This window comes from Uloborus diversus, unplaced genomic scaffold, assembly GCF_026930045.1.
Source record: "Uloborus diversus isolate 005 unplaced genomic scaffold, Udiv.v.3.1 scaffold_14, whole genome shotgun sequence".
NCBI classification, from domain to species: Eukaryota; Metazoa; Arthropoda; class Arachnida; order Araneae; family Uloboridae; genus Uloborus; species Uloborus diversus.
In genome coordinates, this window is record NW_026558098.1 from 599947 (window position 1) to 626831 (window position 26885).

Sequence of the window (26885 nt, forward strand, 5' to 3'; positions counted from 1 at the left end):
AGCTATTTACCCACCAGATTGAATGGTAAACAGTCAAACCCCGTTAACGCAAACTCGCTTAATGTGAATTCTCGCTTAACGCAAATTTTCGCTCGGCGAGAAATAAATGCCAATCCCCGTCAGATAAAGCTACAAATTAGTGTTAAATCAATCACAACATGAAGAGGATTTAGACGAAATCCTGCATAAGACGAGGAAACTTTTAAAGCCTTGAAGAAAAAAGGGTAAAAAAAGAAAATCCCCATGCTTTTACATGAAATTACTTTCGAAAGTTGAAAGATCGGCACTTGAATGCAAGCGACATGGATGGCAGCGAGAAAAATCCTCTCCTCGTGTAAGAAAATCGGGAAAACCACGTTGTTTAAGAAAGTACGAACTTAAGCTGCAGACTATGCTTACAGTAAAAAAGCTTGATGATCAGTGAAATCTTCGACAAGTGGCTGACAAACCTAAATGTAAAATTTCATCATGAAAAAAAAATGTTTAATTCTGGACACTTGTTCTACACGTGTAGTGGTTTAAGATCTAAAAGCGATGAAGTATTTTTTTACCCGTCAACACTGCAGCAAAAATCCAGTCTTGAGATCAAGAGAAAATGAGATGTTGAAAATGCACTATCGCAGAGAGCTGGTCCGAATAGCCATTGCCTCTGTTGTGAATTACTTGTGTCCAGTGGCGCACACAGGAATTTTGCAAGGGGAGGGTCCGAGATCGAAAGCCTCATTCTCATATCATACCCCAATTCGCTGTCAAGCATATCGACTTTATTTAATCGATTCTCGAGAACGAAAAACAGTAAAAAATAAACTACTGAATAAATAATTAACATTATTCAAGGAAATGGGCTTAAATAACTAACCAGAAAGCAAAATAATTTACGCTTTTACTTTTTTTACAATTAAAAAATGGATTCAAGTTCATAGAATGTAATTTTAATCTGTAATTACAAAACTAAAAATATGGTTATTACATTGTATTCATTTATAACCCCCATTCTGCTTCTTAGAGACATATTCTTAGAGACATTATAAGAAAAGTTCACAATATTTTTTTAATCTTTTAACATGAGGATTTTATTTTTTCACTTATCATTGGAACTGAAAATATTTTTACCTTTTTTGAAACTATTCTACGTACAAAATACATTAAATCGTAATCAAACAGGAAAAATATCAAGACTCATGGGAGGGGTCTGGACCCCTCCCTTGTGTGCGCCACTGCTTGTGTCTCTTACTTAAATTATAAACATAAATGCTTGGGTGTACATTTTTGTACAAAGGTACTTTGGTTCCTACACTTTCTGAGACACAAAAACAAAAAAATTGTCTGCTTACACAAATTCCAGTAAACGTGGAAATCGATTAACACGAAATGTTTTGGCATCCCCGTCGAGTTCGTGCTAACGAGGTTTGACTGTACTTGGTCTGCTTTTTCTCCTGATCTTGCGTCAATCGAAAACGTGCGGTCTACTACACCCATAGACTAATAATAAAAGTAGACCGAGCTATGGCAACCCTTTTGCTGCTCATAAACCAAACCATGTGACTGGTGGATATCCTAGCAACAGCTGGCGTTGATCGTAGCAGACGATCGACGCCAGCGAGAAATAAACTAAATAGAATGGATGGAACGCGGAGGAATGATCTTTTACGGAGTCTGATTCGTAAATTTGTTATCCTAAGTTGTAAATATTTTGTTAATATAGTGAGTTTTTCGTTTAGATAGTATTGTGCATTTTCTTTAGTCAATTTCAATAACTCTCTAAGCAATAAAAGATGCAAGCGACCAAGAAGAATCGGCAAACGGTAAGATTTTTACCTACAATTTCAATTTAAGATACCGATTAGTACATTTTTGCGTTAACGCAAAACGTTTACGCCATTTCGTTCACGCCAGCGCTGACAGCTCCAAATGAAATAAAAGTTACCGAAAACTGATCAAAAACTATTACTAATGTCAAAATAATGCATAACTAAAAGAAAAACAGTTCAATCTCAGCACCCGGAAAAAAATTATAACGAAAACACATTGTCTCAAAATACATGTCGAGTGCCAAACTATAGATAATGCTGCCATCTAGCAACCATGCTGCCAAAGTCTTTGCCAAGCCCTTCCACTAGTCACATGATACATCTATGAACCAATTTTCTTCATCAGCAAGAATGAGAAAGCTCGGTCTACTCTTATTATTAGTCTATGACTACACCTGCTCAGCGACTGGCCATACAACCACCAGATCCACTTTAGCAATATGTGCCGCTATACCCCAACGATACATCCGAAGCCTCTTCAATTCTATGCTGATGCGTGTGGTGGCCACTAAGCGAACTACCGATTTTGCCACCATCCGTACGTCACAAGAGGCTGTCATTTCAATCGTTTGATGTTCGAACAAGTTACATGCCGAATAAATGTCGCTGTGATATCTCTGGTCGTTATTGGTGTTGTGCATTTTGCGTGGCCAGCAGTATATTACTCAGCTAGAAAATATGATGATCGAGGGAGAATTGATTTAGCACCTTATGATTAGCCCCCAGGTTACCAGACCTAACAGAACGTGACTTTTTCCTGCAAGCACATTAGGCTCTCTGTTTAACGATGCTCTATTTAACGACTTTCTCTATTTAAAGATGGCTTTTCACGGTCCCAGATGGTCCACTATAGTGTTAAAAGCATTCTATTTAAGGATGATTTCTACTTGAGAACGATTTTTTGTGGTCCCTCGAAAGTCGTTAAACAGAGAGCCAACTGTACATGTTTAGAATATTCCATTTATGTCCCACATATTGCCCACTTTATTTTGACGAACTGAAAAATTGCATCAGTGCAGCAATAGCTTCTGCGACTGCGTACATGCTGCAGCAGGTCGGGAGAAGTAGAACACCTTTCGAATGATTCAATTACGTAAAAATATTCCGTTTTTTTGTACCATTTTTGCTCTTAGAAGGACGCATCTTTGAAAATCCACCGTACTTTTTCAATCACCATCGTGAAAGACCGAAACCCGATTAAATTGCGACATCCGCCGGTGGTTGTCGACATTCACGACGCAAAAACATCGGCGAAAACACAACTATTTTCTGTGAATCACCGGTGAAAGTCACATTCTCACCTATTTTGGTCTTTTACGATTTTATTCACATCACATCAAGATAAAACCAAACATTACGTATAACACTTTATAAAAACATTGAATTTATTTTGAACAAGACACCCTAAAAGGACTTGAAATATGCATGTCAGATTGTCGATTCACTCCTGTTCGATAAAACGCGATTTAACTCTGAAGATTTCCAGAAATGATGGTTAAATAATTTCGTTTGATTCAGAAACGGGCGGATCTCTTAAGATACAGAGACAATAAGTAATACAGTTGGCTCTCTGTTTAACGGCGCTCTATTTAACGACTTTCCCTATTCAACGACGGCTTTTTACGGTCCTAGATGGTCCACTATAGTGTTAAAAGCATTCTATTTAAGGACGCTTTCTACTTAAGGACGATTTTTTGTGGTCCCTTGAAAGTCGTTAAATAGAGAGCCAACTGTAATTAAATATCATTTCTGGAAAATGATAGAAAATGTATTAAATTATGCAGAAGCAGTTCGACAAATAATAGTTCAGGTGATGAAACGAGGGTCTCGGAGTCTGTATGAGGTGTTTTGTGCATCCGTTGATATTTCTATCAAAATGGATCGTTTTCAAGCGAGGCAATTTCACGGAAGAAGAAAACCATGCAGCATTTTGTCACACTGCACACAAAATAAACATTTTCAAAATCTTTTCCCTTCGTTTGCTATTCTTTTAGGCTAAATCTGAAGGTTTAGCTAGATTCTTCAAATAATTTTTAGTTGATCTTTAAACAACAGATTTTTTTTAAAAACACAAAGCACCAGGGTTTCCGCTACGGTCGCATTTTTCGCATAATGCGAAAACACTATCTGAATTGCGAAAATAAAGCAATGCATTTTTGCTCAAATAAAAAATAAATTAGTTTTTTAAATAAAGAAGAAATGTATGATCCTAGAGAGGAAGCGTGCATGGCGATAATCAACTTAATCTTTTTTAAATCTTAGCTGAGATGTTTAAACTACAATTGAGTTCAATAACTATTAGTCTTATCCAGCATTATGTCCCCCCCCCCCCCAAAAACTGCTTTATTAGGAGGAGGGAACTGCAACGTTCTAAACACCAATCATGTTTTCTTTTTTTATTTTATGTTTTAAAAAATTTGCTGTTGTACTTATTTCTTCAAGGATGTCACAAATGAAATATGAATTGTATTTTCAACCGGAGATGAAACACACTGAGACATATATAAATATATGAGAATGTGTAACATTTTAGCATTTTGCTAACATTTTTCCATTAATTTTAGCTTTTATGCTAAAGAACTTTTGAACCCAGCTTAAACCCTGCAAAGCACTTTTCATAACGCACTCAAAAGGACAAAATAACCATTCTGGGTCACAAAGGACAATTTTAACATTCCTGTAGTTTTCGAAAATTACAAACAAAGGTGTCATTTTCTTCAAATTTTCGAAAACTACAAGAATCCTTGTCCTTTCTGACCCAGAAAAGTTATTTTGTCCTTTTAAGTGCATTATGAAAAGTGCTTAGTATTTTTTTTAAATTCTGTTATTCTTTTTCGCGTAAATGTATTTCAGAAATAGAATAATTTTACCATCACGAAACTTCACCTTATTTTTTCATATAAATGCTCGGTACTTAAAGGGAAAAAAAACGATATATGTGCCTAAAACTTTAAGCAGTTGGCACAAAAATTTAATCCTTGTTCCTCTCCAGGATCTGAGATATAAGCAAAACCAGGCCTCAGATTACTCCGTGACAATCGGGCCAAGTATAATAAAAGTGCTTAACTAAAAACAAGGAAAAACATGGCAACTGACCGACACGTTGGTTTTATTAATGTCAGTCAGCTATCATGTTTTTGGCTGCTTTTTAAAAATCAACCTAGAGAATAATTTGGAAATTCAACGACAACATCAAGTTCAGCTCAAAAAGAACAATAAACTGGGGGCAAAGATATTGAAAGTAATTTATATTTTACATGGCATGCGACAAATACTAATGGTTTGTTTTGCCTCGAAAATATGAGTCAGTGGAATAGCCCAGTTATACATTAATCAAATATTTCTGGCGTAAAAAAACGTTAATTGCCTCTCCAAGAAAACGATCGTTACTTGTGGGGTGAATCTTACCTCTGGGGGGATCGGGGGCTTCGTCTTCCCCCTCCTGGGCCTTGCGCTTGGTGCCCCGATTCTCCCCCTTGGGGGGTGGCAGATCGGCAAACACGTCCACCTCGGGGGCCCCCCAGCCGGGGGCTTCGGGGGTGGAAGGACGAAGCTTCTCTGAAACACAACGAAAAGAACACGTCAGCCTCAAAAAAAAAAATAAATAAATAAATAAAATTAAAAATTAATTTGAATTTTGACCTCTTGAATTCAAATTATGTTTTTCGCAATCATAAGTGTGTGTGTGTATGTAGGCATTTGTGTTTATGTATGTGGGGGGGGGGGGGGTTGTGTGTAAGGGGGTATGTGTGTGTAGGCATGTCTGTTTGTGTCTGTGTGCAGGTATGAGTGTGTGGGTAGTTGTGTGTATGAGTGTTTGTGTGTGGTGGGGAATGTGTATGTGTGTGTAGGCATATGTGTTTGTGTCTGTGTGCAAGCATGAGTGTGAGTAGTTGTGTGTAGGCATGAATGTGATGAATGTGTGGGAAGTTGTGTGTAGGTATGTGTGTATGTGTAGGTGTCTGTAGGTATGCATGTGTATGTGTGTATGTTTGTGTGTGTATGTAGTTGTGTGTATGAGTGTTTGTGTGTGGTGGGGAATGTGTATGTGTGTGTAGGCATATGTGTTTGTGTCTGTGTGCAAGCATGAGTGTGAGTAGTTGTGTGTAGGCATGAATGTGATGAATGTGTGGGAAGTTGTGTGTAGGTATGTGTGTATGTGTAGGTGTCTGTAGGTATGCATGTGTATGTGTGTATGTTTGTGTGTGTATGTAGGCATTTGTGTTTATGTGTGTGTGGGGGGGGTTGTGTGTAAGCGGGTATGTGTGTGTAGGCATGTGTGTTTGTGTCTGTGTGCAGGTATGAGTGTGTGGGTAGTTGTGTGTATGAGTGTAGGTGTGTGGTGGGGAATGTGTATGTGTGTGTAGGCATATGTGTTTGTGTCTGTGTGCAAGCATGAGTGTGAGTAGTTGTGTGTAGGCATGAATGTGATGAATGTGTGGGAAGTTGTGTGTAGGTATGTGTGTATGTGTAGGTGTCTGTAGGTATGCATGTGTATGTGTGTATGTTTGTGTGTGTATGTAGGCATTTGTGTTTATGTATGTGGGGGGGGGGGTTGTGTGTAAGGGGGTATGTGTGTGTAGGCATGTGTGTTTGTGTCTGTGTGCAGGTATGAGTGTGTGGGTAGTTGTGTGTATGAGTGTTTGTGTGTGGTGGGGAATGTGTATGTGTGTGTAGGCATATGTGTTTGTGTCTGTGTGCAAGCATGAGTGTGAGTAGTTGTGTGTAGGCATGAATGTGATGAATGTGTGGGAAGTTGTGTGTAGGTATGTGTGTATGTGTAGGTGTCTGTAGGTATGCATGTGTATATGTGTATGTTTGTGTGTGTATGTAGGCATTTGTGTTTATGTGTGTGTGGGGGGGGTTGTGTGTAAGCGGGTATGTGTGTGTAGGCATGTGTGTTTGTGTCTGTGTGCAGGTATGAGTGTGTGGGTAGTTGTGTGTATGAGTGTTTGTGTGTGGTGGGGAATGTGTATGTGTGTGTAGGCATATGTGTTTGTGTCTGTGTGCAAGCATGAGTGTGAGTAGTTGTGTGTAGGCATGAATGTGATGAATGTGTGGGAAGTTGTGTGTAGGTATGTGTGTATGTGTAGGTGTCTGTAGGTATGCATGTGTATGTGTGTATGTTTGTGTGTGTATGTAGGCATTTGTGTTTATGTGTGTGTGGGGGGGGTTGTGTGTAAGGGGGTATGTGTGTGTAGGCATGTGTGTTTGTGTCTGTGTGCAGGTATGAGTGTGTGGGTAGTTGTGTGTATGAGTGTTTGTGTGTGGTGGGGAATGTGTATGTGTGTGTAGGCATATGTGTTTGTGTCTGTGTGCAAGCATGAGTGTGAGTAGTTGTGTGTAGGCATGAATGTGATGAATGTGTGGGAAGTTGTGTGTAGGTATGTGTGTATGTGTAGGTGTCTGTAGGTATGCATGTGTATGTGTGTATGTTTGTGTGTGTATGTAGGCATTTGTGTTTATGTATGTGGGGGGGGGTTGTGTGTAAGGGGGTATGTGTGTGTAGGCATGTGTGTTTGTGTCTGTGTGCAGGTATGAGTGTGTGGGTAGTTGTGTGTATGAGTGTTTGTGTGTGGTGGGGAATGTGTATGTGTGTGTAGGCATATGTGTTTGTGTCTGTGTGCAAGCATGAGTGTGAGTAGTTGTGTGTAGGCATGAATGTGATGAATGTGTGGGAAGTTGTGTGTAGGTATGTGTGTATGTGTAGGTGTCTGTAGGTATGCATGTGTATATGTGTATGTTTGTGTGTGTATGTAGGCATTTGTGTTTATGTGTGTGTGGGGGGGGGTTGTGTGTAAGCGGGTATGTGTGTGTAGGCATGTGTGTTTGTGTCTGTGTGCAGGTATGAGTGTGTGGGTAGTTGTGTGTATGAGTGTAGGTGTGTGGTGGGGAATGTGTATGTGTGTGTAGGCATATGTGTTTGTGTCTGTGTGCAAGCATGAGTGTGAGTAGTTGTGTGTAGGCATGAATGTGATGAATGTGTGGGAAGTTGTGTGTAGGTTATGTGTGTATGTGTAGGTGTCTGTATGTATGCATGTGTATATGTTTGTGTTTGTGTGTGTAGTTGTGTTTGTATGCGCGTGTGTAGGATATTGACGAAACCTGGAGACGGTTTTCGCTATAGAAGCAGCATTGTGAAGAGCCGGTCAACGGTGATGCTGCAGAAGTTGCTGGTGGGAAAATAAAATGATAGCACATCAAAACAGTCAAGTGACAACAATAAGCAATCGTGATTGCTCAAAAAAACCATCTTGAGGGGGGAAACCAGTTTAGACAGGTCAAAAAATCCACTTTTTTTACGTCATAAAATGTTAGTAAAATTCTTCAATAATAGGCTGCCAAAATTTCAGTGAAAAATTCCAATTTTTTTTTTCAAACGCGTTTTTTTGGAAACACTTTTTTTTCGACGGGTGGGCATTCTAGTTCAAACAGTTATTGACCCATCTTTCTGAATATTTGTGTGTGGATATTCTTTATTCAGTGATAATCTACGGTCAAACCTTCATATATCAAACTTCCACACATCGAAATTTTCCATATATCGAAATCCCAGCAAATTTCTATGTTCATTACATGGAAAAATTGTTTCTATATATCGAAAAAAGCTCTATATATCGAATTCTTTTTCGAGACAATCGTTTTTTTTTTTTTTTTTTCCACTTTAGACTGTCTCATGAAAAATGAAGGTTAGGGGAGAAAACTATGTTCACTAAAGGTTGCTATGAAACTCATAAGGAATCTGGGGTTGAGGGGGGTGTAGATAGGTCGTCGTTTCGTTCTTAAATTCCCTCAAGTTTATTTCAAATATCTTAGTTTTAACCAAGTTATCCCTTTTCTCTGTTGATTATCATTCCTAGTCTTTTTAGCTTCAGTAAAAATCATTCAAGTTAGGTAGAATGAATTTTTACTTTTCTTTCGATTCATTGTCAAAACGAAAATTCCCTCATGTTGCGAATCAAGTTGAACAAATTCTGATTACAGTCAGACCTCCATATATCGAACTTCCACATATCGAAATTTTCCATATATCGAAATCCCAGCAAATTTCAATGCTCATTACATAGAAAAATTGTTTCTATATATCGAAAAAAGCTCTATATATCAAATTCTTTTTCGAGACAATCGTATATTCTTTTTTCCACTTTAGACTGTCTCATGAAAAATGAAGGTTAGGGGAGAAAATGATGCTCACTAAAGGTTGCTACGAAACTCATAAGGAATCTGGAGTTGAGGGGTGTGTAGATGGGTCGTTGTTTCGTTTCTGAAGTTCTTAAATTCCCTCAAGTTTATTTCAAATCTTAGTTGTCACCAGTAACATTATAAAATCAGTTTCAAGTTCTCCCTTTTGTCTGTTGATTATCATTCCTAATCTTTTTAGCTGCAGTAAAAATCATTCAAGTTAAGTAGATTGATTGTTTACCTTTCTAAGATAAATAAATACTTTTGTGCTGAACAGTAAAGTAAGACAAAACAACGTAAGTAGAAGCACAAATTTGTAAATTACAGCAGACACGTGTTTCGGTGCTTTTGTCAGATGTCTTTACATCCATAAGCTCATTATTTTCTGCATTGAAAAAGGCGTTCCCTGTAACGCCGAAACACGTGTCTGCTGTAATTTACAAATTTGTGCTTCTACTTACGTTGTTTTGTCTTACTTTATTTACCTTTCTTTCGATTACATCGTCAAAATGAAAATCCCCTCACGTTGCGGATCAAGTTTAATTGCCGAAGGATATAAAGATGTATGAAGGCGCAAAAATATGTAATTTCTGTTAATTTTTTAATTATTAACTTTTTTTTAATCTGATGCTCGTATCAATTAGAAACTGGGTTTCATACACATAATTAGCTTTAATTTTAATGTTTTAGGAGACTTAAAGGATAAAATAAGATTGTTTCTATATATCGAATTTTTTCCCGACAATTTGCTACTTCGACGTATGGAGGTCCGACCGTATTTCTTTCCTGTTAATTAAAATTCACGAAAAGCACTAAAATTTTGGCGTCCTAAACTGGTTTCCCCCCTTAACCTTTCAGCAAGTGCAGCATCCATACTGACACGAAAGTATTTCTCCGATACATTATTCCGTAAGCGAAAATTTTTCGCAAAGAACTGAAAATTCCAAGAAATTTTGAGGGAACTAGACTAAGGAGAAGTGTCTTTTTGTTCTAAACAGGTACATTCTCAGCAGGGTTGGCCAGATTGGACCCAATTGGGTTGGACCCAATGGGTTTTTTTTTGAAAAAACCCATTTAAAAAAACCCATTATTTAACCCACTTTTGGGTTTTTTTAAATTTTCTGAGAAGTTTTTAAAAACAATAATTAATTTAAATACTTTCACAATTTAAACTTCTTTTTTATTTGTTCTTCACCACAGACAATGGACATAAAAAAAAGGAATTTTGAACTTTAATAGTATTTCTCAACTCTTAACGGCATTGAAAAAATACTTCAAAGATTTTAAATAAATATATTTAACTTTTTCTTTAACTGGTCAATAAATAACTCAAATTACCTTGACTTAGTGCTGTCACTGATTTTCTCAAAATCTCTAGACTGTACACTGGAAACCACTCTAGCTAAAAGGCTTTCCTGCGAATTATTTTCTGCAAACCAACACGTCACAAATCTCGAATAAACGAGGTATATTTTTTAGAAATCAACAGGTTTCTCAAACGATCAGACAGAAAACAGAATAGGATGTACGGTATTTTGATTATCTTACGAAAAAGTTTAATATTTCTTACTCTGTACACAGAAATAGAACAAGAAGTTCCGTCTAGAACTAGACGAGCCTACTTTCCCGTATACCCATACTACTTTCTAGTACCTGATCAATATTCTCAAAAATAGCTAAAATCGCAAATTTTTTCAAACATAGTTTTTTAAATATTTTAAACTGATTTCTAGGAATAAAATATTCCTTACTTTTCTTCAAAAAAAAAAAAAAAAAAACGAACAAATAAAATAGCAGCACCTTTTGAACAAAGCAGCTAATACACTTCTTTCCATTAAAAATTTTTTTTAACAGCTTTCAAAACGAAAAAATAATAATAATAAGTTCATTAAAATAAATACCATAGACTAATAATAAGAGTAGACCGAGCTTTCTCATTCTTGCTGATGAAGAAAATTGGTTCATAGATGTATCATGTGACTAGTGGAAGGGCTTGGCGAAGACTTTGGCAGCATGGTTGCTAGATGGCAGCATTATCTACAGTTTGGCGCTCGACATGTATTTTACGACAATGTGTTTTCATTAAAAAAAACTTCTAGGTGCAGAGATTGAACTGTTTTTCTTTTAGTTATGCATTATTTTGACATTAGTAATAGTTTTTGATCAGTTTTCGGTAGTTTTTATTTCATTTGGAGCTGTCAGCGTTGGCGTGAACGAAATGGCGTAAACGTTTTGCGTTAACGCAAAAATGTACTAATCGGTATCTTAAATTGAAAGTGTAGGTAAAAATCTTACCGTTTGCTGATTCTTTTTCGGCGCTTGCATCTTTAATTGCTAAGAGGGTTATTGAAATTGACTAAAGAAAATGCACAATACTATCTAAACGAAAAACTCACTATATTAACAAAATATTTACAACTTAGAATAACAAATTTACAAATCGGACTCCATAAAAGATCATTCTTCTGTGTTTCATAAATTCTATTTATTTTATTTCGCGCTGGCGTTGATCGTCTGCTACGATTAACGCACGCTGTTGCTAGGATATCCACCAGTCACATGGTTTGGTTTATGAGCAGCAAAAGGGTTGCCATAGCTCGGTCTACTCTTATTATTAGTCTACGATAAATACATCATATAAAAAAAAATCGTTTCTTTTTCCCCTGTTGCCAAAAATAATTTTTTAAACGAATTAATGCACTTACCAAAATAAAAAAAACAATAAAATGTCAACTTAAAGAAATAATTTTCATTGTCAAAAAAAAAAAAAAATCGTCTGCGCATATTTTTCGAGTTTATTCACCGAAAACTAAATACCTAAATTAAAACTTTAGCGTGAAAATAAAAACAAATCATATCAACAATAATTATTTCACAGTTAAAACCACAGCAGCGGAGTCGGAGTCGGAGTCAATCTCATTTTGGGATAAAAGAGTCGGAGTCGAATATCCAAGAATCGGAGTCGGTCATTTGTCCTCCGTGTATAAATGTTTGCCAAAGCTACGAAGTCAGAGTCGGAGTCCGATTAATTGTCGGGAACAGGAGTCAGAGTCGGTGTCAGGTGCCCCTAAATTCTCGGAGTCGGAGTCGGGAGTAGGTCGTCAAGAGCTATTTCCAACAAAGTTTGTTTGAAGTAAATCAGCCTTTTAGTTCGGAATCTATATTGACTTTCAGTTTCCCCTTAGGCGCTAATGTTAAGAGATTTGAACTGTTCAAAATTGAACGAAAACTTGTTCAAATCAAAACCTTCTTTCATGCTTTTTTCTTCTTTCTCTGATTTTTACTGGGAAAGTAGGCTAAAAACAGGCAACATAGAGTTCGAAGAAATGTCTTGATTAAGCTGAATTCAGTAAAAAGGGATTTAAACTACTTTGATGTTCTACAGTAGTTTGCATAACACAATGAAATACAATAAAGTAAAATGCAAAAAAAAAAGTAGTAATTAAAAACGAACAATAGATTTTATCACTCGAGAAGTAACTTTGCCCTAACTGTAAAAAATCTTAAACTTCACCATTCTTGGGTTTCGTTGTCTTTTTTACTTTTCTTCAGAAAACGCTGAATTTTCCAGTATTTTTACCCCAAGACAATTTTTGTGCTTTGTCCATATACTTACACTACAATATGCTACAAGCACCCCATTTTCCCTAAAAAAAAAGACAAAAAAACCCACATTTCTTTTTAAAAACCCAGCTTTAGTTGGGTTTTTTTTGGGTTTTATTTAAAAAAACCCAAAAAACCCTGGGTCCATGGGCTTTTTAAAAAAACCCAGGTTTTTGCCAACCCTGATTCTCAGAATTGGCATCTACTTCAATGATACAAGGGAAACCAATGTTTTAAGACTGTAGAAAGGAATAATTTCGCACACTAGGAGAAAAATGAAAATCACTGCAATAAAGCTCTACGGCTTACAGCGCCCCCTTCTTTCGTCCCCCCTTCCCCCGCCCATTTTATTTTATCAATTTTCCCTTCAAAAATTTTTTTGTATGTAATACATTGTACAAGAGAAATATTTATGCATATTTTTTCTTGTTTCAATTTTTTTTACTTGAGTAAAATGCTTGTTTTAAACACAAAGCCTTTTTTTTTTATTCAATCATATATTTACACTTACAGGGTTGCCACTCAATTTTGAAAAAAAAAAAAAATCCCTGTGTTTTCCCTGTATGCAACATTACAACCAATTTACACTGATGTATTTAAAAAAGAACATTAATATCTTGATATTTTAATCACAGAGGGGGGGGGGAATACCAAATAAAAATATAAAAATAAGGATAATTTGAATAAATTAAACTTTTTACACAAGAAGAAAAAAAAAGCCCTCTTGTAACCATTCATTACTTGATCTTTTAAAAATTAAAGTTAAAACTAGAATAATGAATATTAACGACAAATTTCATGCTCTCGAAATTAAACTAGTACAAAATTGAAGACGCATGTCAAATAAAACAACAAATAATTTTTGTTTTTATGATATACATTTTAATATTTACTAAAGGAAAAAAAAAAACTTTAAGTATTACTATTTTTTACTTTATTTTATGAATGAACTTGATTAATATTATTTCTATTATTATTTATTTTGGTAGTTTATACATTTGGGCATTAATTTTATAATTTAAATTTAAAAATTCCCTGTATTTTCCAGGTTTTAGAGGAAATTTTAAAAATTCCCTGCATTTTCCCTGTTTTTTGTTGATTTTTGAATTCCCTGTATTTTCCCTGTTTCTTCAGGTTTCCATGCAGCGTGGCAACCCTGACTTAGTCATTTCAGAGGGGGTATGCCCCCCCCCGGCTACGCTACTGCCCATAGATGTCCTCCATTTTAATAAACTCGAACAACCGAACCCCTCCCCCCATTTCGAGCCTGGAACCATAATCTAAATCAGAAAGCTCATTTATTAACTTCTTTATCATTCGAGCCCAACAGGTGGATCAAGAGGAGGAGACTGAATGGTGCATTTTAAATGAGGTCTCACCGAACTTCTCAAGATAAGAAATGGCCGTCGCTACAAATTAAAAATTGTAAACACCCACTGGCTAGAACACGACATTTATTTCATTGACAACCAGAGTGATCCCGTCACAAAGTTTCCTGTACCACACGAATAAAAATATTGCACAAAAAAAAGGTTCAAGTGTACACAGGGTTGTCAAGTTTCTGCCGAGGCGGTTAAAACCACTGGTAGAAACCAGTTAAAACCGGCATGGCAAAAACCACTCTCAGCCACATTTGCGGCAGAAACTGGCAAAAACTCACAAAATTAAATTATTGACATGCGATAGGAAGTGCATGGAAAAAATAATTATTAACCAAAGCACAATTTAATTACGATATTACCACAATTTAAAATCAAATGTTACATTGTTTGGATCCTGTAGTTGTTTTTTAGAAAAAGTGGTTTCTAAAATCTAAACAGTTCCTCAATCTAATATGTACAAACGAGAAACTTGAGAATGTTTCTGCAACAGAAGAGCTAGCAGGTAATGCATGAAGGAACAAGCAATGTTCGTGAAACTTTCATCTATTGTTTTTTTTTAACTGGTCCACCATGTAGTAACTGGGGTGGTGGGAGAAATTCAACTGGAAAAATAAGTTTCGAGAAATAGGGCCAATTTTTTTGCAAAGCTGTGACATTAGGTACAAAATCTATGTTAATATTGGCAAGCAAAATTCTGGCCCTTTCTTCTTGAAGCACGTGATAATTTCGATCACAATTTAGATGAAGCATATAAGTGAGCAAATTAAAATCAGAAATGCCTTTTAATTTTGTATGTCGCTCCTCTATCCTGAGCACTTATATGATTTTTCGTCCTTTGTTAGATTAATCCAAACAATACGAGCACCCGCAATGGAAAAGTTCCCTTCTCGAACTAAATCAAGGGCATTAGCATAGGATTTCATTTTTTTAAATGAGGAAATGAAGCTTAATTTTTTTAGTTTACTTAAACGAATATCATTTAGCAATCACTTCAGTAATTAAAGATGCTTTTAAGTTTTTGCCAGTTTCTGCCGGTTATAACTAGTTTCTGCCACTGGCACGGCAAAAACTAGTTTCTGCTGGCAGAAAGTCAACCCTGAGTGTACAAAATAAAATAAAAGTAAAGCAGCCATTAAACAACTCCATCTTTTTCGGAAGCCGTACGTTTCGACTCTTTTCCCGGCCTATACTGCAAAATTTATGCAAAAATAATTTCGCTCGGGTTAAAGTTTAATCGTTCGGCTCGAACCGAATGACATAAAAAAAATCAATAATTTACATTTTGATACTTCATCTCCGGTCTCGTCGTGATCCTGAAAATGTTTGGATTTCGTGATAAAATTGGACAGAAATTTTGTGAGCTTTTTTGTAAAAGTTTAGGACACAAAATTAAACGTTATTTTTGATCTATAAGAAGATATATTTCATTAATGTCTCCGATTAAAAAACATGACTCACCGGAGTACAAAACATTTTCATCAGGAGCTTCGGCTGAGACTACGTGAATAGTATTCATGCGTGAGAAGCGATGAAATTGAGATCGAATGGTACAAAAATACTTTTATGTACTGCAAGGCACATTTTAATGGGGGTTTTTTTTGGGCAATTGCCCACACAGTCAAATAAAATTGCCCACCTACATTTTCCTAAAATTTTTCAGCCGTTACGTATTTCTATATATTTTTTATTTTTCTGTAAAAAAGACGAAATTAAAAACCAAAGAGGAGGAAAACCAGAAGCCAAACTTTACAAAGAGAGGTTTTATATGAAATCTTTTTTTTGAAAAAGACAATGTTATTTGAATTTGGTTGTATTAAAATGAATGGTTGTATTATAAATGAAAATGAATGGTTATATTATAATGAATGAAATTGAAAAAATTCAAAAACTCGGCGACTGTTTGAACTACTTTAAATGCTGAGTCACAGCGTTTATGTCCTTTTAAACTTTTTTCCTATCGAACAAAACCACCATTAGCAATAATTTCCCCAATTCCAATTTTCACACCCCAACTCTTTTTTGACGATCATTCAACTAACATAAACTGCACATTTACAATCCCTCCCCCCCTTCCGAGGAAGTTGGAGTTGCTCACACAGTCAAATTTCCTTAAAATATGCCCTGGTCAATCCTAGTAGCCATTTAAAAAAAGTAGTTAATAATAGTGTATTACAGTAATAGTAGTAGTCAATTACAGCCCTCGGAGCTTGTTTCGAGAAGTATCTTCGGAACTGCCGTTTCCATAAAAGCTTTCCCGATTTCTGATCGGAGGCATCTCGAGAGACTCCGAAGGTAGGTCACCGTGACTTCCTGTATAATTCCTCCTCCAGGCAAACTTGGAGATTTTGCATTTTTTAATGTCCAAAGTCTCTTTTCGTCAGATGTGCATGTCCGCATGTCGGTATTTTATAATTCTGCAAAAGTTGGATGTCCATTCGCTAAATTAAGAACCCCCCCCCCCTCCTCCCAAAATGCAAATTTGGGGTGCCCTCGAGGCATGGGCAAGCATTTAGTAGGGGATATTTCGATAATTGGGAATCTGGCGATCTTTCTTCATTGGCGTCATTTTTTGGCTTCAGCGCCTGCACGAGAGATATTTTTCATTGCAAATCTAAACAAAGCGAAGAGAAACATCTATTGACATAGGGTTACTATAAATCAGCAGGGTTACCAAAATATAATTATTTGCGCCAAAAATGAGACGACCGCACCAGATTCTCAATTATCGAAATATTCCCATTTAGCGTGATGTATATCGTGAACCGGAAATATCAAAGAAAAATACTGGTCACAGTCTGGGTTTGGTCATTGTGGACAGTGACATATTTTTGTTCTGCTCAAAACATAACCAGGGTTGCCACTTAATTTTGGAAAAAAAATTTCCCTGTATGAAAAAGAAACATTACAAATGAGCGAACACTGACGTTTGAAAAAGAACAGTAATATCTTCATAATTTCACCACAGGTTTAAAAAAACGAAACAAAAATAAATAAATAAATAAGGAGAAATAAATAAGAATTCATAATAACTGAAAATATAGCATGGTGATTGAATATATTCAACTTTTTATTCCAAAAAAAAAGACCTCTTAACCATTTATTCTATGGACCTAAAAGTGTAAAAGTGAAGCTGAACAATGATTATTGACGACTCATTTCATGTACACTCTAAATTATCATGAAATTCAAGATTAAGTTTTTATGATAAACACTTTAACATTTACTTAAAAAAATTACCATTTTTTATTTTACTTTATTTCTGATTTTTATTAATATTATCATTAATATTATTACTATTTAAATTTATTTTTTAGTAGTTTATATATTTGGGAATTGATTTTTGTAACTTTAATTTGAGAAGAAAAAAAAAATTCCGTGTATTTTCCAGGTTTTTGAGGAAATTTTCGAAATTCCCTGTTTTTTTGTTGATTTTTGAATTCCCTTGTGTTTCCCCTGTGGTGTGTTCCCCTTCAGGTATCCCTGTGGTGTGGCAACCCTGATAACAACGGAAGGTTTCAATTCAAAACACTTTTTTTTTTTCTCGTTTACAATATTTCAATAAAAACTGCAATATTCATCCAGAACGTAAAAGAAACTCCAGTACATTTATTCAGTTTTTCAGGCATCCCCTAGATCGGTAGACACGGAAGCCGATTATTAATTGAAAAACCTAGCAGAAACTCTGCAACATAAAGAGTACGTACCAGGTTCGGGCAAATCATCGAAGAGGTCCATTTTCACGCCGATGAGGGACACAAAACCAAAAAACAGGGAGTCTGTCAGGAAATCCAGTGAAAATACGACCAAAACTTCATCTGCCAGCGACTGCCATCGAAACTGCAAACAACTTTTTCATCGAAGTAGAAGTGGAAGTGCCGACTCGAAAACACGACGATGGTTGCGTTCGACGAGCTCAACCGGTTAGTTCTTCTTCTTCTTCTTCGTGGGTTTAATACCCATAACATAAAATGATGAGGGCTGCGTACGTAGCGCTTTGCCTCCATTACATATAATAGTAAAATTTCATAACATTTAGTGATAAAAGGAAACACTTTTATATGTTAATGCATTTATATATAATTTTTTTTTTCCCTCTAGACCGGTTAGTTAATCAAGTGACAGCTAATGATCACGTGCTTGAATCAACCAATCAACAGCTAAGATTGGTTGATTGGAGCACGTGATCATTAGCTGTCACGTGATTAACTAACCGGTCGAGCTCGTCGAACGCAACCAATGAGTGCGTTCGACGAGCACGACCCGGAGCGACCGGTTAATTAATCATATGACAGCTAATGATCGCGTGCTCCAATCAACCAATCAACAGCTTAGAATGGTAACCGCTGCGGTAACCGGTTGATCATAGAACGCCGCGGCTAGTAACTGGTTACTAACCGGTAGACCGGTGAGGTTCGTCGAACGCAACCGATGGACGCGCAAATCGAAACGGAAATACCAACTTCGGAGACAAAACTCAAAATTAGGATTCCAATGATATTATAAATTTTAATAAAGAAAATGAAGCCCAATGGATAGGCAAATAATATTTGGGGGAAATATCCGGGAATAATTCCTATTCCTATTCCGAGTCACAACTGACAACAACTGTATTTATGTAGAGGACTGCATACTAAGTGCCTTGCCTCCATTATTTTATATACCGATAGGTGGCAGCACTGGTAATAATTCCCTGGATAACAATCTCCTTCTGTTTATTTACGTTCAACTCAACTCGGGATCTCGATAGACATGGCCACGAGATTCCGCAGCGAGTCGTCTGGTCGAGATGGAATTGAAAATCCGCCCAAAAGTACGTAATAATGTGTTTTTACACCTCACTAGTATTCTCCAAAAACAACCACTCGTTCTAAATTGTGTTTTCTCTCGTTTCGCGCTGTTGTCCGTCCGTCTGGGTGATGAAACGAATCCATTTTCCGCGCATGTTACCGTGGTTTCACTTTCCATGGGTTTAAAGCAGACACGAATGTGAGATATACACAGAGAAGTCCAAAGTAAATTTGTTTTTTTAATCTTTCCGCTAGACCAATTTTGTGTTTTGTTTCGGAATTGTATGAAATTGGGCGGAAAAAGCCGAACTGTTTTTTAAATCCTCGCCTAACATAAGTTGCAAGTGCAGGGGGGTTGGGGGGGGGGGGCTTTTAAGTTGTATCACCTGTGAAAAAATGACATGAATTAGAAAATGCGGTATTCATTCGAGTGCAACATATTTTATTATCTTTGAACCTGTGCTACTGTTTAACACTTGAAAAAAACTCAGCAACAATTTAGGAATAATTTTTTCATGAATTTTACTGGGGAATGAATCAACTTTTTACAGGGGCGCAACCAGAAAATATTTTTAGGAGTGGGGGAACATTTTTTTTTCACAACACTATCAGAGTTCTCTCCCTCTCTCTTTACATATTATATTTATATCTTATATTTATTATTATTATTAATATTATTTAGTGAAATTCCTTAAAATTGCATAAGTTTTGCAATTTATTCAAAAACTGTTGCAAAAACATTAATTGTTCTCATGCCAGAATTGAAATCACGCTAAGAATAAACTTTAAAATACTTGAAACAACAGCATGGCAGTAAGATGTTCAAATTAATAAATGGAAATCAATACTTGTTATTACTTGGTTTACTATATTAATGAAATAAATGAAAATGCACACGAATTTTTATCGCCTAAAGCTCTAAACTATTCATATTTTTAAGATCATTCAAGGAAAGATAAAAAAAGGAACACGTTAAAATGGTGTGAAATCACTTAAAAATACAATAAAATAATCAATAAAATCACTTACACTTGATGAGTCCTAAATATCCACATTGCATATGTACAGTTATAAAATTGTCTTATTGTCTATCATGCAAAGTTTAACCGTCGTTATTTCTTTGTTAGTTCTTCAATAACTTCATCTGGTTGTACAACTATATCTTTGTTGATACAAAGCTGTGCTAATCCATTTAAGCGTTCTTCTTAAATAGGACTTGAGAAGGCGCATTGTTGAAAACGATCACTCCGCGGTAGCAGAAGAAATAGGCAGTGTAATGAATGATGAGTTCCTTACTAAAGAAAAAATAAATGCCAAAAAGGAGAGAGGGGGAACTTTTAAATGACCTCTCGTCGTCCCTGCTTACTTTGGAACCACTTTCTCTAAGGCACGTTCATCTTCGTTCGAATTAAAAAAAAAAGAGTATTTTCGAAATTTGTTCAAATTAGCGTTCTGGGGGGGGGCGGGCCCTGTGGGGCCCCCCTCTGGTTGCACTCCCAACTTTTTTTTAAAAAATTGCCTGATGGATTGTCACCCACTGCCTTTATTTTATCAGGATTGTCCCAATTTTTTGGTCGTCCTCAGGCTTGACATTTCAAAATTTTCCAGGGGAGGCAAAGGGTTTGTCGTCAATGCATTTTACTGGAAAGAGCCCTAAAATATATGCTGAAATGCAAAATTTCAAGATGTTCATAAAACATAATGTAACTTAAAAAGAGGGGAGGAGATTGCCCCTATGAAAAGCCCACTCGTCTGATTTAGAAAATGTCTCCGAATTTAAGTTCCGAATCCGATCGGGCCATCAGTTTTGTAAAATTATAAGACACCGAGTTTTAGAAATGCTATTCTTCATCCATGCAAGCAAACTTTATATCATATCTCTGATCGAGAGCAGCGCTGCAAAACAGCATACTTTATATTTTTCCAAGCAGGGTTGTAGTTTTGGCCGCACAAAACTGATTTTCTCCTGGCCACTGGCTAAAACCGGCCAAAACTGAATTTAACCACCATAGAACTGGCCAAAACTAAATAACGAGAAAATACACTTCTAATTTGTATGTATGTGAGAGGTGTGTGTTTTGCAACTAATAAATCTGTTAGCTGGAAGTTGTTTGATTAAGCATAGCAATTTTAGTTAGTTAAATATAATGTTAGTGAAGTAATTTACATTATTATAACAATAGTAGTGAACAAATTTTAACTTTCTTCAGAATTAATAACTGAAATTGCTCACAACTAAAACAAAAGACATAAGGAATACAAAACAGCCTGTAACATAAATATAGTAACTTTTCAGTAGGGTTGCTTTTTAATTTTCATAAGTGTTTCACCCCCCTGTACCTTTAGTTTTGTTTTAAAAAAAAACCCTATATATGCTTCTGAAAGAAGCTTTTTTTTTTCTCATTTATTCTTCAAATTTACTTGAAATACTTTCACATACTTTGTACATTTGTGTATGAGAATTAAAATCCATCTATTCAACTTACAATGTTTCACTCTTATTATTTTTTTAATGTTACTGCGTATTTTTCATGTAAACCGTATCTTCTAAACATGCTCTAATTTCTACAAACTTTCGAACATACTATTTAGATGATGAAAGGTGATTGATTATGGTTTGTTTTGCATTTCTTTTTAATAAATTATTATTTGGTTCTCATTTAAAATTTGATAATTATCTAAGTGGCTAAAACTGGATAAAACTGATTTCATCCCTGCCGGTTTTAACCGGTTTTATCCATGGTTAAAACCACCACTGGCCAAAACTCTTACAACCCTGTGTCCGAGACTGCGAGGATTTCAACTCTTTTCTGTCGGTTTCATGGGTAATCCCTTTCCGTCTCATATCATTCGAGAAGTCTAGCATTCGATGCCTCTCATTTCAGCACGTCTTTACTCGCAAACATTGAATGATGGTCGTTTTGTACTAGAACCGTCATTTCAAAGTGCGGTCAACCCTCGCTTATTGTGGTTTACCGCAATATATGCCATTCCAGACTTTACTGCGATAACCAAATTTCCGTGAAGTAGGATTCTGGATTTATAAACCATATATTTTCCTAATTGGAGAGCAAAAAACTTACTTAAGGCAATTTAAATAAGTTTTAACATAGGTAGAGCCCCCTAGATATGAAACGTAACCACCGTTACATTTGCATTGCTTAAAAAATTGCACAAAATATGAGAAAATGAGATATGTTAGACGTAATAGGTTAATTATTGGGAAATAAACTACACACACACATGCAGTTCGTACACACTACTACCAATCTATGAAAATAGCTCGACTTGTTCGATGATGAATTAATTGCCAGTTAGTGAACGTATGTTCCCCCGTTCTTCCTCTACATTTATCCTTATTTAAGGTATCACATATACTAGAGACGTACCTAGTACTCGGTAACTACTCGGTACTCGACCAAATTCTGATCAGATACTCGGCCAATACCGAGTAGTTGCGAAAAATTGAATATTGTCCAAGACAGATACTAAAATTTATTTTAAAAAAGAGCAAGCATTATATTCTGCAATCATTTACAATTAAAATTTATAAGTCAAATTTAAATTTTGAGAAAAAAGTTTGTAATGCTTCAGTGGAATAAATCTTTATTTTAATGTCCCCAAAGTTAATAAAACTTATTTATTAAAAATTATACAAAAAAGGTAAGTATAGAAAATATGGAATTTTTATATTAAAAATGGATTTTTGCTGCAAACAAAAATTAGTTATAAAAAATATAAAAATATCTTTGCTTAAAAAATAGAAGGAAATAAAATAATGTTAAAAGCACAGTGCAGGAACACTGCAGACACGTGTTTTGGCGTTATAAGGAATTTCTTTTTCGATGCACAAAATGGGAGCTCGTGGATTTAAAGGCATCCGACAAAAGTCAGATTTTGTCGTATGTCTTTACATTCCTTAGCTCACATGTTATGCACTGAAAAAGACGTTCCTTGTAACGGGGGGGGGGGGGGGTCAGCAACACGGTGTCTGCAGTGTTCCTGCACATTTGCTTTATCTGCTTTTAAAAATTATTTATGTTTGACAGACTAGAGCTATAATTGATTGGGATACAGTGAAACCCCTCCTAACGGACACCCCTCTTATGCGGACAAAAAAAAAATATTGTCCTGTTAGTGTCCGCATTAGAGGGATTTCACTGTAATTTGTTTTAATTCCAGCTTGATTAATCATACCTTTTATTAATTTATTTTAAATTTTAAAAGTAAATTTTTTTGTAAAATTTTTGACGCAAACAAAATTGTTTATATAATGCGTGATTAAATTTCAGCAGGAATTTAGTTATAAAAACTATTATATGGACAAGGAGGTCTATACTACTATTCCAATAAGTTCAAAATTCATCACATGTCTGTTGGTGGTTCTTCTTAGAACATAATTGGTACTCGGTAGCTCGGCCGAGTACTGAAAGGCCAAGTACTCGGTACTCGGCTAAAGTGCTACTCGGTACGTCTCTAACGTATACAACTTAAAAATCTAGTGTATTGTTGAACACCATTAACGATTAAAATGTTTGTTTAACGATTAAAATGAGATAGCGATTCCCGACTCTTTCTTCGACGATTTTCTACCTCCACTCCCTCGACTAGTACAACTACAGCCCTCAGAAGAGCTCACCTTACTTAAAAGACATACTTTGTTACTCTTATGTAGGAAGCAGTTTACACGAGCGCATAAAAGAAAACTAATTACTATATTTGAAAAAAAAAACCGCAATGTAGTAAAGCCGCGAAAGTCGTAGAGTGAAGTTGTTTGGGACAACTATTTCCATTAGTCCGAGGGTAAATAAATACTGATTTGTGGACAGGTGGACGGCAGTATCCTCCATAATGAGTTTTCGAGATATCAAAGTAACACGATTTGGATTCAATACAGAAATGTCGGAATTAAACATTTTTTCTTTTTGTGCTTTTATCTTCGGCAGAAACCAAATGAGGGAGCTCCGAGCCAGTAAAATAAAGTAAACCAGTGATGGTCCCATCCATTTTTCTGAGGGTCCAGGGTTGGCAAAAACCCGGGTTTTTTTAAAAAAGCCCATGGACCCAGGGTTTTTTGGGTTTTTTTAAATAAAACCCAACTAAAGTTGGGTTTTTTATAAGAAATGTGGGTTTTTTTTTTCTTTTTTTTTGGGAAAATGTGGGGTGCTTGTAGAATATTGGAGCGTAAGTATATGGACAAAGTGCAAAAATTGTCTTCGGGTAAAAAAAGCTGGAAAACTAGTTGAAATTCAGCGTTTTCTGGAGAAAAATATAAAAGACGAAAAAACCCAAGAATGGTGAAGTTTCAGATTTTTTAATTTTCTTTATTACCAACAGTTAAGGTAAAGTTACTTCTCGAGTGATAAAATTTATTGTACGTTTATAATTATTACATTTTTTTTGCATTTTACTTAAATGTATTTTATTTCGTTATGTAAAACTACTGTAGAACCTCAAGTAGTTTAAATCCCTTTTTACTGAATTCCAGCTTAATCAAGATATTTCTTTAAACTTTATGTTGCATGTTTTTCTATTTCTGTGTACAGAGTAAGAAATATTAAACTTTTTCGTAAGATAATGAACATACTGTACCTGTTCTGTTTTCTGTCGACCGTTTGAAAAATCTGTTTATTTCTAAAAAATATACCTTGTGTTTATTCGAGATTTGTGACGTGTTGGTTAGCAGAAAATAATTCACATGAAAGCCTTTTAACTAGATTAGTTTCCTCTGTACAATCTACAAAAATTGAGAAAATCAGACGTGACAGGACTTGGTCAAGATAATTTGAGTTATTTATTGACCAGTTAAAGAAAAAAGTTAAATACATTTATTTAAAAAGTATATTTTTAATGCCGTTAAGAAATACTATTAAAGCTCAAAATTCATTTTTTGTGTTCATTGTCTGTGGTGAAGAACAAATAAAAAAGAAGTTTAAATTTTGAGAGTATTTAAATTAATTAATTTTTTTAAAAACTTCTCAGAAAATTAAAAAAAACCCAAAAGTGGGTTAAATAATGGGTTTTTTTAAATGGGTTTTTTCAAAAAAACCCATTGGGTCCAACCCAATTGGGTCCAATTCGGCCAACCCTGGTATACTCCCAGTAATCCATGATGCACAATATAGGTATGCTCTCATGTACATGGCTAAAACTGTTTGAGAGCATGCGGCACATATGGAGCTCACTCCATGGGAATTCCCCTGAATAGGTTGGTCCAAAAATACATGTAAAAACAAAAACAAAAAAATACTCTTTTTGGTGTGCCTACACATTTAAAAAAAAAAATGTTAATTATTGATTCCATCGAAGAAGAATTAGTGGACGAATTGCGTTAACGGTCCCTTGAATTCGAAACCAGTAAGTTAGTTAAATGTCTTCTGCAAAACTCTGGCCGTCTGACTCCAGTAATACTTCTTTAGCAAACTAAAATGCTTTTATTCAAAATGTTTTGTGTTCTTTTTAATTAACTAGCACTACGTAAAAAAATGAAAAAGAAAGGCCAATTAAAAACTAATAAATAAAATATTGAAATTAATTCATCCTTTTGGGGGGGGCACCCCCCCCCCCCCCTAAAATCCAGTATTGCAAAGTTCCCTGATTAGCTGGATTAAATGGGACCTCTTCCCGCAGACATTTTCTTGTTTGTGCGAAAAACAGAAAGCTTACGCTTTCCGTCAACAAATCTGATAAATAAGCTCAAAATGTTTTGGAATAACGTCCTATTTCGAGATGAAAATAAATTCAACATTTTTGGTTAAATTGTTGTATAATTGTAAATAGAACAACAAAATGAGGAACTTAATCCTAAAAACTTAGTTGGACCAGTTAATCAGGACAGTGAAGGTGTTTTTGTGTGAGGTTGCATAATATGCCCAAAATTTCGTTATCGGAAGCAACTTTGTTTTTTATCAAGATAACGATAAGAAGCACAAAGTTTTCAACGTTTGCGTCTGGGTACCTTAAAAAATTGTCATTAAGCTTAGAAATATCTCCTCAATCGCAAAATTTAAACTTAATGTAACATACTTAGACAAATCTAGAGGCTAGATTACGAAAAGCTTATAGAAATATCTCTTCAATCGCAAAATTTAAACTTAATGTAACATACTTAGACAAATCTAGAGGCTAGATTACGAAAAGCTTAGAAATATCTCCTTAATCGCAAAATTTAAACTTAATGTAACATACTTAGACAAATCTAGAGGCTAGATTACGAAAATACAGCATTGAAACGAAAAACGAACTAGAAACAGTAAGACCGAAGTGCGGTTGAACACTTACTCGGAAATTGCACAAAAAAAGAAAGATAAAACAATGAAATCTATTCCCAGACGTTTGAAAGCTGTTGTTGATACTGCATGATATTCTACTAAATAATAACTTCGTAAAAAATTCGATTATTTACTAAAATTTTGATATTTTTTTCAAAGTGTATGAAGACTTTTGTGAGACAAACTTTCTGGCACTTTTTGATTATTTATTTCTTAAAAATCAAGTTTTATTTTGTTATTAAACATTTTCATGTAGTTTTGTTGAAAATAGAGGTGAGAATAGTGAGGAGTGTAAAATAACGATGTATTCATCAGTTTGACAAAAAGGTCATTTCTTTTGTATTGTGTACGCAAATGTATATCGTTTATACTTACCTTTTTTACTTCCTTTTACAAAAAAAGGAAGTATTGTATTCACGAAAAAATTTTCACTCAAAAATCGGCCTTCATTTCCATTTTGCTCACCCCGAATGAATGTTGAGTATATTTTTCAACCCGACCACACGTGGATATGTGCCTAGGAACCTACAGTCACCCGAAATATCCATTTTGACGATCCCCGAGTTAATTACAAGGAGTTTTCTCGTGACGTCTGTATGTACGTATGTATGTGTGTATGTATGTCGCATAACTCAAGAACGGAATGTCCTAGAAAGTTGAAATTTGGTGCTTAGATTCCTAGTGGGATCTAGTTGTGCACCTTCCCTTTTGGTTGCATTCGAGTGTTTCTAAAGGGGTTTTTTGCCCCTTTTTGGAGGGAAGTCATTGTTAATTTCGATGTAAACTCAACTGGTGTTATAATTTGGCGGACACTTGGAGATAAATCGCATTTTTTGGTCGCCAACTTGG

The 26885-nt window shown here is 35.4% G+C and overlaps 2 protein-coding genes across 2 annotated transcripts in view; one reads left to right on the forward strand and one right to left on the reverse strand.

Moving 5' to 3' along the window:
* The window catches only part of LOC129232817 (integrin-linked kinase-associated serine/threonine phosphatase 2C-like), a 37756-nt gene extending 20043 nt beyond the window's left edge, over nucleotides 1-17713 (reverse strand). The window contains exons 1-2 of the mRNA XM_054866916.1: nucleotides 17683-17713; nucleotides 5220-5369 (exon numbers count right to left, since the gene is read on the reverse strand). Coding sequence (XP_054722891.1) covers nucleotides 5220-5369; nucleotides 17683-17713 — 181 coding nt within the window. The remainder of the gene's footprint in view (nucleotides 1-5219; nucleotides 5370-17682) is intronic.
* Nucleotides 17714-24877: 7164 nt separating this feature from the next.
* Nucleotides 24878-26885, forward strand: part of LOC129232818 (transmembrane and coiled-coil domain-containing protein 4-like) — a 63363-nt gene continuing 61355 nt past the window's right edge. Inside the window, exon 1 of the mRNA XM_054866917.1 lies at nucleotides 24878-24890. Within this exon, the coding sequence (XP_054722892.1) occupies nucleotides 24878-24890 (13 nt within the window). The remainder of the gene's footprint in view (nucleotides 24891-26885) is intronic.